The sequence below is a fragment of the Gorilla gorilla genome, chromosome X, assembly GCF_029281585.2.
Source record: "Gorilla gorilla gorilla isolate KB3781 chromosome X, NHGRI_mGorGor1-v2.1_pri, whole genome shotgun sequence".
NCBI classification, from domain to species: Eukaryota; Metazoa; Chordata; class Mammalia; order Primates; family Hominidae; genus Gorilla; species Gorilla gorilla.
The window spans coordinates 117047842-117061001 of NC_073247.2; the positions used below are offsets into that span (position 1 = coordinate 117047842).

Below are 13160 nucleotides of genomic sequence, written 5' to 3' on the forward strand. Positions count from 1 at the left end.
ATAATACCCTTTTCTATATTTTAATCTTTGTTGGTTTGAAATCTGCTTTGTCTGAGATTAGAATTGCAACCTATGCTTTTTTTCTGTTTTCCATTTGCTTGGTAGATTTTCCTTCACCTTTATTTTGAGCCTATGAATATCATTACATGTGAGATGGGTCTTTTGAAGACAGCATACAACTGGGTCTTGTGTTTTTATCCAGCTTGCCACTCTGTGCCTTTTAAGTAAGGCATTTAGCTCTTCTACATTCAAGATTAGTATTAATACGTGTGGATTTGATCCCATCATTGTGCTGTTGGCTGGTTATTATGTTGGCTTGTTTATCTGGTTGCTTTACAGTGACACTGGTCTGTGTGTTTAAGTGTGTTTTTGTATTAGCTGGCAGTGGTCTTTTCTTTCTATATTTATTGTTATTGTCAAGATCTCCTGTAAGGCAGGTCTGGTGGTAATGAATTCCCTAAACATTTGCTTATCTGACAAGGATCTTATTTCTCCTTCATTTAGGAAGCTTCGTTTGGTTGGGTATGAAATTCTTGGTTGAAGATTTTTTTTTCTTTAAGAATGTTGAATATAGGCCCCCAATCTCTTCTGGCTTGTAGAGTTTCAGCTGGGAGGTCTGCTGTTAGCCTGATGGGGTTCCCTTTGTAGGTGACCTGCCCTTTCTCTCTAGCTGTCTTTAACATTCTTTCTTTCACTTTGACCTCGGAAAATCTGACAATTATGTATCTTGGGGATGATCTTCTTGTGTAGAATCTTGCAGGAGTTTTCTGTATTTCCTGAATTTGATTCTTGGCCTCTTTAGCAAAGTTGGGGAAGTTTTCATGAACGATATCGTGAAATATGTTTTCCAAGTTGTTTGCTTTCTCCTCTCTTCTTTCAGGGATGCCAGTGATTCATAGATTTGGCCTCTTTACATAATCCCATATTTCTTGCATGTTTTGTTCATTCCTTTTTATTCTCTTTATTTTTGTCTGACTGTCTTAATTCAGAGAATCAGTCTTCAAGTTCTGAGACTCTTTCCTCAGCTTGCTTTATTCTGCTATTAATACTTGTGATTACATTGTGAAATTCTTGTATTGTGTTACTTATCTCTCTCATACCTGTTAGGTTCATTCTTATACCAGCTATTTTGTCCTTCAGCTCCTGTATCGTTTTATTGTGATTTTTTCCCTTGGATTGGGTTTTTTCATCCTCCTCAATCTCAATGATCTTTGTTCCTATCCATATTCTGAATTCTATTTCTGTCGTTCCTGCCAGTTCAGCCTGGTTAAGAACTCTTATGGGAGAACTCATGCGTTTGTTTGTAGGACATACAACACTCTGGCCATTTGAGTTACTGGAGTTCTTGCGTTGGTTCTTTCTCATCTCTGCCTGTGGATGTTCCTTTAACTGCAGTGTAGATTGAGTACAGTCAATAGGTGTTTCTGGATGTTTTCACTGGGCTGAGGCTTTGTGCATGGTCTTTATTTGAAGCTTACTTCCTGTCTCTGGTTTCAGAGGGGGTATGTTAATGAAGTATTTTTAATGTTGAAGATTTAGGGTGTGATCCAGCAGGTGGCACATAGGCTTATTGGTCAGTTGGTACACTTGCTCAGTTGTGTGGCTTTCCTATGTTTCCTCATATTTGGAGCCCTGTTCCCTCTCAATGCTCTGAAAGTGTGGCTTGCTCTCTCCTTTGAGTGCTGGCTGTAGGTTGCAACTTGGCACTACTGGGCTTCTCATAGTAGCTCTGGGGTGATCTCAGTGTTTTATGTTTTTTCTCCAACTTGGAAGCAGCAGAGGAAGGGACCTTAGTAGTGGTTGTGGCCAAGCATCATTTGCTTGTCTCCTGGGAGCTCCACTCGAGAGAGGTGCAGGTCAGCAATGGCTTAGTGCAATCAGCCCAGGATGAAGGGCCTGTGCTGTGGGTCCAAGCCAGGACTTCCACGTCTGGTGACAAGTTGTAGGGGATGTGTGGGACCTGTGGCAGATGGACTGGCCTCCTCTCCTTGGGTCAACTGCAGCTTGCTGGTGGTGTGGTTAAGGTACTTAGGATATTTCCTCCGTAGTCTGAGGGTAGCAAGGGCCGTTCCACTACAGAGGTAGTGGCACAGAGGTTTTCAGTTGTCCTTGGAGACTCTGTCCAGGAAGTTGCCAAGTTGCCTGGAGGACCTGCCCGGTAAGGAGATATGGGAATAGGCACCCACATAACAATCTGGTCAGTTTTTCATAGGGCTGCTGTAGTATGCTGGAGGCCTGCTTTAGTCAGTAGTCACCTTGAATTTTCTACTACCTGGAGGTATCACTAGTGGAGGCTACAAAACAGCAAATATGGCAGCCTGCCTCTCCCTCCGGGAGCTTCATCCCAGGGAAGTATGGACCTGTTGCTAGCCCAAAGTCACCTGAAGGAGGTGGGTGGAGACCCTGGTTGGAAGGTCCCACTCAGTGAGGAGGAATGGGATTGGGGACCTACTTAAAAAAGAAGCCTGGCTACATTTTGGTAGAGCAGCTCTGCTGTGCTGGGGGTCTGTTCTAGCCCCTGGTTGCCTTGGACACTCCAAAGCCCCAAAGTTGGAACAGCTAAGTTTCCCAAACAGTAAGGATGACGGCCCACCCCTCCTTCTGAGAGCTTCATCCCAGGGAGGTTAAAAATCTCTGTTAGGCAGAGAACACCAACAGGGGTGGCTGGAGGCCCAGTTTGGGAGGTCCCGCCCAGTGAGTAGGAAAGGGATTGGGGACTCACTGAAAGAAGCAGTCTCGCCACATTTTGGTAGAGCAGCTGTTTTTTGCTGAGGAATCCCTTCTGCCCCTGGTCAGCTCGGACTCTCCAAAGCCTGAAGGTTGAAATGGCTAGGTCACCCAAACAGCAACGATGGTGGCCCACCCCTCCCTCTTGGATCTCCATCCTGGGAAGGTTACAAATCTCTGTTGGTTGGAAAATACCAGCAGGGGTGGCTGCAGGCCCAGTCTGGGAGGTCCCGTCCAGCGAGGAGGAGTAGGATCGGGGATCCACTTAAAGAAGCAGTCTAGCCACGTTTTGGTAGAGCAACTGTGCTGTGCTGGGAGATCCCTTCCACCACTGGTCAGCTTAGACTCTCCAAAGCCTGCAGGCTGGAATGGCTAAGTCACCCAGACAGCAAAGATTCCCCCTGCCCCTGGCCCTGGGAGCTCCTTTTTAGGGAGGTGCAATGCCCCTACCGGTGGCTAGCTGGAATTCCAAGTCTTGTTCTGTTAGGTGCTGTGGACATGGGGCCTGAAGGCTATTGCTGCTCAGCCCCCTGGGTTCAGCCTCTTTCCTAGGGGTATGTTTGGAGGTCTAACCTTCCACTTTGCCAGAGCTGCAGCTACCCTTTCTGGAAAGCCCAAGTATATAAGACTCCAGGGTCTCCTCACATGCTTGAGTGGCTGCTCTGCCAAGGCTCCACATAGCTCTGTCTGTTAGACTGAAGGCCCTGGTGGAGTGGGTTCATATGGAGATCTGCTGATCTGAGGGTTGCAAAGATCTGTGGGAGAAGCGTGGTTTCCTGTGGTCACACATTCACTCACCACTTCTCTGCACAGGGGAGGTTCTCCTGGCTCCATGTTGCTTCCAGGTGGGCCGTCATCCTGTCTTGCTTTTCTTCATTCTCCACAGGTCAAGTTGTTTTCTTGATTAGTCCCAATGTGAGTACCTGGATGTTTCGGTTGAAGGTATTGTATTTACTCGCCCCTTCTTTTCCTCTATGGGCCACACATGCTAGCTGCTTCTAGTCAGCCATCCTGGCCACTTCATATCTTAGTCTATTTCTGATGCTTGCTCTCTCTTCAAGCTGTTTTTTTGTTTGTTTGTTTGTTTGTTTTGTTTTTTGACTTGGTATACCTTGTAATTTTTCGTTGAAACCCAGACATGATGTACTGACTGGGTAAAAAGGAACTGAGATAAATAGGCCTTTAGTGTGAGGTTTTTAAATTTTTCTGGCTAAGAGTAAGGCTGTTTTTACTGTTTTCTATAATTGTTGGTGTTAGAGGCTACAGTTCTTTCTGGTGTCCTTGTTTTTCACTCTTCTATTGTCTTTGGGTTTCCCTAGAGACTTCTTAAATAAGATGTGAGTTGTGCAGTTCTTTAAACTGTGAGGCCCTATTATTAGACAGGAGTCCTAATTGATGTGTTGGTAAGATACAGGGTGAGAGTAAGTGCTATATAATATTATGACTAGGTCTCAGTGTTTTAGTGAACCTTGTCTCTGAACTGTGACCACAAGTGCTTCTCAGCTTCTCTCCCACCCACTACTTGAGACAGGAAGGCTAGAAGGGCTAGAGCTGGCTTTTTTTCTTCCTCCACTTCAAAGGCTAAAAGGAGCTAGAGTTGGATAGTTTCCTTCTCCATGTCAAAAGCTAGAAAAGGGTAAAGAGTTCATACCAGTTGCTGGCTCGTGCAGCTGCTTCTGCTCCCAGTGAGCTGTGATTCTCTATATTCTCCTGTCTCTCCAGTTTTTGGGGTAGTAGTTTTCTTTGTGACCTCAGTTATCTGATGGATCTGAAAATGGTTATTGATGTTCTGTTTGTTTGGCTTTTTTCTTGTTGTGAGGATAGTAGTGATGACTTCTAAGCCCTTTACATGTCAGACTAGAAACCAGAAGTTAATCTCAGCCTTAGAATGATAACTTTAGGTTAAAGTATTGTCTCTAGACTGCTATAGAAAATTGAGTCACATTAATTCCTGATGATCATTAATATATCATAACACATGTATAACCTGAAAGCAAAGTACTAAAAGTAATAAAAATAATAGACTAATAGTTAATATTTATTGAGTAGTTTTAGCATGTGATGCCCTATATTACAGGGCATTTACATATATCACCTCAGTTAATCTTTATAATCACCCCAATTGGTAAATATTATCACCACCTGTTTTTTTTAAATAGGTGAAGCAACTGAAGCTTAGATTGATTTAGTAGCATGCTCAAAAACATACTACTTGGAATTCTAATCCAAGTGTTTAGTCTAGAACTTATATTCTTAACCACTGTGGGCTACCAATATCAACATTAATACCGTGAAGATAGAAAGTTGGAGAAACAGAGCTTGGAAGGGAAGGGCTCCTTGTAGTTGGTTATCCTAGGCCTTTGGAGTAGAGATAGGCTGAAAAGGACAAGGTTCATATCTAATTTGCAATCGTGCTCCTAATTGTCTCTTCCATCTTTAAACTGCAGACAGTTCAGTTTCCCTAAAGATTTTTTTTTTTCTTTTGAGATGGAGTTTCGCTCTTGTTGCCCAGGCTGGAGTGCAATGGTGCAATCTTGGCTCATCGCAACCTCTGCCTCCTGGGTTCAAGCGATTCTCCTGCCTCAGCCTCCCGAGTAGCTGGGTTTACAGGCATGCACCACCATGCCCAGGTAATTTTGTATTTTTAGTAGAGACGGGGTTTCTCCATGTTGATCAGGCTGGTCTTGAACTCCTGACCTCATGTGATCCACCCGCCTCGGCCTCCCAAAGTGCTAGGATTACAGGCATGAGCCACTGCGCCTGGCCCCCTAAAGATTTTTAAACAGATGTTTAGATGCCCTGTGGGAGAATACAGTCTCCAGAGGAAAGGAGAAAAGTTGGCCTAAGGGGTGGATGTTGGGTATTCAAACAAAGGTGTTTGAGGACTAGAGGTTACATGGTTAGTTTGTGGTCACATAGCTGCTTTGTGGTTAAACCTCAGAATCAGAAGAAATATTGAAATCAATCTTCCTGATGTTCTTGCCATGAAGAATGAGTCATGTGCTCTGAATGGCACTAAAGTAACCACAACCACCAAATCAAATGGATTTAAAAAACACCTGTAGGGATGATGATGATATCTCAGAAGTAGACTATGAGTACAGTGGTAAATATTTCAGGTTGGAAACTCCAAGATCCAAATTTAGCTGGCAACAGGTTACTTTAGGGTTCTTAGTAAACAGATATCTCAGTTGTGCATTCTGGGCTTTCAACCCAGCAGCTACTGGCACGGGACATTTGCCACCTAGGAAGGTGGGGAGAGAGGGGAAAAAAAGCTGGGCTTTAAGTGTTGACATTATGTTGACTGGGTAAGGATGTCCTGCAACAAACTACTCTATGAGGGGATAGCCAGGCCACAAAACAGATCTGATTGTTGAACTTAAGCAACTCTAGCAAGACGGGCTCTCAGCAAAATTTTCAAGTTGATGAGGTTTAATAGTCCCAGGGACAATAAATAGTAGGAGGATTACACAGTGAGTTCAGTATTAGGGAACTGCTCAAATTTGAGCCTTTGGTGGTTTGTCCTGGCCTCGGACAACCATCTTGAGACTTGACCTATGCACTTCAAATTCTTTGCCTAGTATGTTGCTAGAATTAAACACAGCTGGAGCAGTGGGGTATGGTGATATTCTTTGGCTGTGTCTGTACTCAGATCTCATCTTGAATTGTAGTTCCCATAATCCCCATGTGTCATGGGAGGGACCAGGTGGAGATAATTGAATCATGGGGGTGGTTTCCCCCATCCTGTTCTCATGATAGTGAGTGAGTTCTCAGGAGATCTGATGGTTTTATAAGGGGCTTCTCCTTTTGCTGGGCACTCATTCTCTCTCCTGCCACCCTGTGAAGAGGTGCCTTCCTCCATGATTGTAAGTTTCCTGAAGCATCCCTAGCCATGCAGAACTGTGAGTCAATTAAGCCTCTTTTCTTTATTAATTACCCAGTCTTGGGTATTTCTTTATAGCAGCATGAGAACAGACTAATACATATGGCAATACTGTCTGTTCGTTAGGAAGTTAGTGAGCAGGAGAGAAGTAATGACAGCAGTAAGCCTAGCAGCCAGCAGCTTACTGGGAGAAAGAGTGCCGATAATGGAACCAAGAGCCTGGAAGACTTCTGAGAGTCTATATAGGCATCCAGACTGAGGTAGAATAGCCAACAAAGTAACTTTGCAAAAGGCATATTAGTGGAGGCAGGATGGGAACCTTTAGAAATTGTCTGTGTTGTATGACCACTCCTTATGGTGCTGCCCAACAAGAATGTAATGAATAAACCTGCAAGCCTCTGGATTCTGGCTGCTCACATGGTAGTGAATATTATTCCCATAAGCAAATTTTCTGAAGATGACAGAACTTGGGGGAGCCCCACATTTTAACCTAGAGATGTCTTACCCTAAAGCCAGTTTGCCTTTTCATCTACACTACATTGTCTCTAGAGGGATGTTGGTGACCTGAAGACAACATTTTCTTATGCCACAGTTAAAAAAAAATAAAGATCCTCTATTGGACACAAAGAACCTTTTATAAGGCTAGATGGCAGCTTGGAAAACACATAGGGCTATCTCGATCATTCCCAAAGAACATATAAAGATTCCAGGATGTTCTTCATCAGGAGTTATTTTCTAATTCCTATACACTCTTTAGTTTTTACTTCCTGGGGAAAAAAAGCAAAACAGTGAGCAGAGAAAATGAAAATTGTTAGAATTAATTGCATATGGACTTTCCCTAAAATGACATTAGAAAATGACACCATTTGTCTTTGAATGAGTGTGTGGGCTTATTTGCCCACCCCCACCACTGTTGTGTGAAAGCGCAGCAGCTCAGTTTTCATTTTCCTTTCCTCTCAAAATGCCCAGAGGGACCATATTTTTGTTTAATGACCTTCAGAATGATTCTTTAGAAATCTGAGGCTATCAGAGTTGGAAACAATGTGAAAATAATTGTGGATTATTATTGTATGACGGCAGTGGCAGCTGGGCTGTTTCTTTTTCTCTGTGTTCAGACTTTCTTCTTCATTTTCCCAGAAACCTTATATCCCAAGGTTTAACTCAGAAGCAAATCTCAGATAGGTGATAAACCTTGCCAGACATGGTATGTAATATAATTTCAGACAGGCCCTTAACTGTTCTTCAGGAAGACCCTAGGGAGTGAAGCAGCCTTATATCTACATGCCCTCAATAGTATTACTTTTATTTACTCTCTGACAATGTGTGTGGGTAGTTGTATTGAACATAAAGCAAGCATATCTCTTAAATATTATACTTGTGAATTAAAGCACCAGTTTGTGTGTTTTGTTGTCAAAATTCCTGCTAACATGAAAGAAAAAAAATGTTGTTATGAAAAAAATGGGTACTTGCTGTCTCAGATCACTTACACACACACGTACACACACACACACACATGAACACAAACACACAAGCACTCACAGCTGGGGATTGAGAGTCAGCACAGATTCTAACTTTACATGAATGTTTAAGATATGCGTGTGGAGGCAGAGGTGAGGAGTGGTAGATGCAGATGTTGTATACACCATAGTGGGGAAAGTAAAAAGTGCTCTCAATTATTGTTCACATCATCTACCTCAAAATCAATTTATTTATTGCCTTAACTGACAGACAGAATTTACATGATAAAATACTTTTTTTTTTTTTTGAGACAGAGTCTCATTCTTGTCACCCAGAATAGAGTGCAGTGGCGTGATCTCGGCTCACTGCAAACTCTGCCTCCTGGATTCAAGAGATTCTTCTGCCTCAGCCTCTCAAGTAGCTGGGATTACAGGCACGTGACACCACGCCCAGCTAATTTTTGTATTTTTAGTAGAGACAGGATTTTACCATGTTGGCCAGGCTGGTCTCAAACTCCTGACCTCAAGTGATCCGCCTGTCTCAGCCTCCCAAAGTGCTGGGATTACAGGCGTGAGCCACCGTGCCCGGCAATAAAATATTTTTTGCCTTGAATATTCAGCACTCCCTAACAGCTATCCCCTACACCTTGACTGATGTTTGTACAGCATTTGGCTACCACTTTGGTAGAACATTTGAGGCGAATGATAGCCAGAATGGGGCAATATCTAATAAGTAGTCTGAAAAAAAATTCCTAAAAGACAAAGATAATTGCCTGAATATTCTTACATACTTGGATATTGTTATATCCTTGTCACTTTCTGGAAAAGTATTAAACATTCCTTTCTAGAGAAGTCCAATCTTGGTAGCAAGATTCCCTCACATTCCTATCAGGAGAGTAAGATAATTGGCTTCAAAACCCAAATCTTGTTCTGTGGTTATATATCACTGAACTCAGAAAGTAAGTAGATGATTTCTCCAGGCTGTTACTATAACAAAGCATGTCCTCATTTTACCTAGCTATGTTTCTAGAGAAGTCCTTAATTTTTTATATTCCTTCCCTCTCTACCCCCACATGGATTTCTTGATTACAAGAAGGGAGATTCTGGAGTACTAGTATTAGTTTTTATAATAAGGAGTAATTAATGAAACAATTGTAAACTTCATTGCCAATATAAAATCCTATTGTGAAAGATTAATAATGCCTAAGACTCCCCTGGAGTATACTAAGTGGCTAAGTGAACCATGTCCTCTTAGGACTCTTAGGAAATATCCTTGTCAAATAGAAGGAACCAGGACATTATAATAATATTTAGTGACTGTTAAGGTTCTGCTATACCTCTCTTGTAATTGGGGAACCTCTATGCTATTCTATTTATTTTTTTCAGAATGCCTCTAAAGACTTCTTGCTCTTGGGGTCAGGCCTTTAAAGTGGTTTGTAGTGCAATAGTTGTGATATTAGAATTGGATACAGTAGGACACATTTGTGATTTTTCTTGGTCATTGACTTAACTCCTTAGTTATATATTTTGAAAACGAAAGAGAAGAATACAAAAAAGTAAAAGTACTAACTTGCTGGTACTGAGATGTAGTCTGTGAAATTCTATTTTTTGCTTACTTGCAAATATTTTGTCTGCAGGAATGCAAGCCAAAAATGTGGAGAAGCATAATAATACAGAAAGGAAATGCTCTTCTGATCCAAGAAGTTCAAGAAGAAGATGGAGGAAATTACACATGTGAACTTAAATATGAAGGAAAACTTGTAAGACGAACAACTGAATTGAAAGTTACAGGTAGGAATCAGTTCTACAAAATTACGGCAAATGAGATTTTAAGTATAATTTAGTTTGGGAAGCAAGAGTTTTGTTCAAAGAGTCAACTTTCTGTGAATTTAGAATTGCCTGCAAATCAGATAGTTGAGAAACTTGCTATTAATAAGTTGTACTGAGTAAAAGCAATATATGGAATATGAAAAAAGAGTTTAGAGAACAAGGGCCTAGTTGCTGTGTGTCTGTTCTCTGTCTTTATGAAAGGTTCTGAATTCTTCAAGGTATCATTATTACTAAACATCTCAGAAAATATATAGTGGAGCCACTCTAGAATGTTGACTTAACCCATTTGTGGAATCTCCTTGTAGGTGAAGGCTGATTTTAGAATGAGAGTCTGTTAGATTTTTGGAATGAAATCTTCTTAGACTGCATCCAAAATATCATTTATACAAAATTCTCCATAAGTGAGTGATGTTATTGTGAGCTTCTAGTGATTCTTAGAGCAACTCCAAATGAAGAACATGCATGTGTGTTTTAAATCTGAAGTACAAACAAAATGTAAACTAGTGGAAGGATAAACTCAGAATATTCTTACTTGTTAGAGAATTTTAGGAAGTAATTTTCAGAGACATAAGACAGAATCTAATACCAAAAAGAGATCCCTTACAATGAATGTGATGGAACCTGAGAAACTGTATGACAAAAAAATCTACTTACTATTGCTCACAAACAAATCTTGACTAATTTTCCTATTATTATATCTGTCATGTGTATTATAATCTCATATGTGGAACCTAAAAAAAAGTTGAATGTGTTGCAAAAGAGAGTAGAAAAATGCATACGGGACAGAGAGTGGGGAATAAGGAGTGTAGGTCAAAAGGTGCATACAAAGTTGCAGTTATATAGGATGAATAAGTCTAGTGATTTAATGTACAGCATGTAGTTAATAATATTGTATGCTGAGGCCAGCACAGTGGTTCATGCCTGTAATCAATCCCAGCACTTTGGGAGGCCAAGGCAGGTGGATCACTTGAGGTCAGGAGTTTGAGACCAGCCTGACCAACATGGGGAAACCCTGTCTCTACTAAAAAAAAAAAAAAATTAGCCAGGCGTGGTGGCATGTGCCGGTAATCCCAGCTACTAGGGAGGCTGAGACAGGAGAGTTGCTTGACACAGGAGGCAGAGTTTGCAGTGAGCTGAAATCACACCGCTTCACTCCAGCCTGGGCAACAGAGCAAGACTCTGTCTCAAAAATGAAAAATAAATATAATATTGCGTGTTGAAAATTTGCTAAGAGAGTAGATTTTAGGTGCTCTTTACCACAAAAATAAACATATGAGGAGATTGATATGCTAATTTGTTTGACTGTAGTAATCAGTTTGCTATGTATATGTATAACAAAAACATCTTGTTGTATACCTTAAATATAAACAATTTAAAAAGTATGTGTGTGTATGTTTGTATGTATACACATACATATTTCTATTGTGGATAATATCCAAGCCATGATAAACTTCGAAATTACCTAGACAATTGCAATACTGATTGCATTAATTGACTTATGATTAATGTACTTGGGCATTACTTGTTTAACCATCTAATGCCAACATCAGCCAGTTGGTTAATTTATAACATACTCTTTCTAATGTTAGCAATACATTTTTTCTTCTATTTTATTTTTGTTTAAAAAGGTTCAAAAAGGTCTGGATTACCTTTTTGAGATAGTGTTAAAATCAGTCAACTAATTAATACTTGCTGAGTTAAGTTCATTGCTACAACCCATATATTTAATTAGGTTTTTGATCCTTGGGATTGATTGTTTTTGTCTTTTTCAAAATTCTAAATGTTAGCACAGGGAACACAAAATATATATTTTTAATAAACTAATATATAATATACATATATATTACTTCACTCTCTGTACTAATAAATGATAGTTTTACTTCTTAGTTTGATTTTGTAGAGTGCCTTCTATGAAAGTTTAAAAATTCTTTTGATTAGAATTGCATGCTCTTTTCCCCATGAGCTTTCAAAATAACTACCATATTGGGCCAATTCCAAATAGCAAAGATCTGCTTTTGATTAGTTTCTGATTTCTTCAACATGAACTAGACTTCCCTGCCTCATTTATGGCAGAAAATTCAATCATGGGCAGTTGTACATTATTAATAAGTGACCTGACCATGCACAAAGTGTTGCAGCATCATCATTTTGGCCACAGTCACTAATCCTTATGAGAGGCTTGCAGAGCACTTCCATTTTGGATCATTTGCTGAATCTTGTAACATTATAGTACTTGGCTTGAGTTTCAAGTTGAACCAGAATAAAGTAAACACCAAACCTCCTTTTCACTCACATCAAATGGGTTCTGTTGACAACGCATTTGCTTCTTTCATTTCATTTTAGATTCTGGAAAAGAGAGCTAGAGCTACTTATTTTGTATATTTTATAAGATGTTAGTTTACTTGTTTTAACTACAGATCTAAAATTTCATTTGAATACCTCGCAGAGGATCTCAAAATTTAATGTGCATCTGAATCATGTAAAGGGACCCAGATAGGGTGAAGATGAAGATCTCTAAATACAGATCCTCAGATTTCTCCCTTAGATTCTAATTTAGTACGTCAGTAAGACTAGGAATTTACCTTTTTGTCCAGGTGATTCTGTTTTATGCTTTCCAAGGATCATGTTTTTGAGAGACACTAGAGAAGAGAATGGTGCTAACAAGTCAAAGTCATAGGTTTGATTATTTTGTGAGTATGTTAGTTCACACATGCACACACACACACTGATTTTTATAGGCCCCAATTGGTTTCCTTTAAATTTCTAGGAACTGCCATGAAAATAGAGATCATGGTAACCAAGGAAAATGTGTCAAGGTAGTGTGTGGGTAAAAGCGACTTCAACTAGGGAAAGCAATCATTTATTCACTTACCACTTAAATAAATATTTACTGAGTACATGTTACATGCCAGGCAACAAGCTAGGAGCTGGAAAAGATAATTCAAAATTTGTATATGATTATCCTTGGGTCAGTGGTCGTCATTCATATAAGAAAGTATCATATTTGTGTATTTATTCACACAGTTCAAATGTTATGCTTGATGTAGAAACAAAATGGCTACTTGGTATGGAAGTTCAAGAGTTTGCTCTGTAAAGGTTTATTCTTTTTTGGAACATTGTATAACTTATACCATGCTTTGTATGCTCAATAATATGAAAACAATTAACAAGCAGATTGTCTTCTCATAATTCAAAATATAAGGCTAGGATTATTTAAAGAGTAACCACTCATACTTGTTTTGGGTTTAGCATGGGATAAGAAT

General features: G+C 40.1%; 1 protein-coding gene across 1 annotated transcript in view; it reads left to right on the forward strand.

Moving 5' to 3' along the window:
- The window catches only part of IL1RAPL2 (interleukin 1 receptor accessory protein like 2), a 1227386-nt gene that overhangs the window by 707671 nt on the left and 506555 nt on the right, over nt 1-13160 (forward strand). The window contains exon 5 of the mRNA XM_004064643.3: nt 9705-9858. Within this exon, the coding sequence (XP_004064691.2) occupies nt 9705-9858 (154 nt within the window). The remainder of the gene's footprint in view (nt 1-9704; nt 9859-13160) is intronic.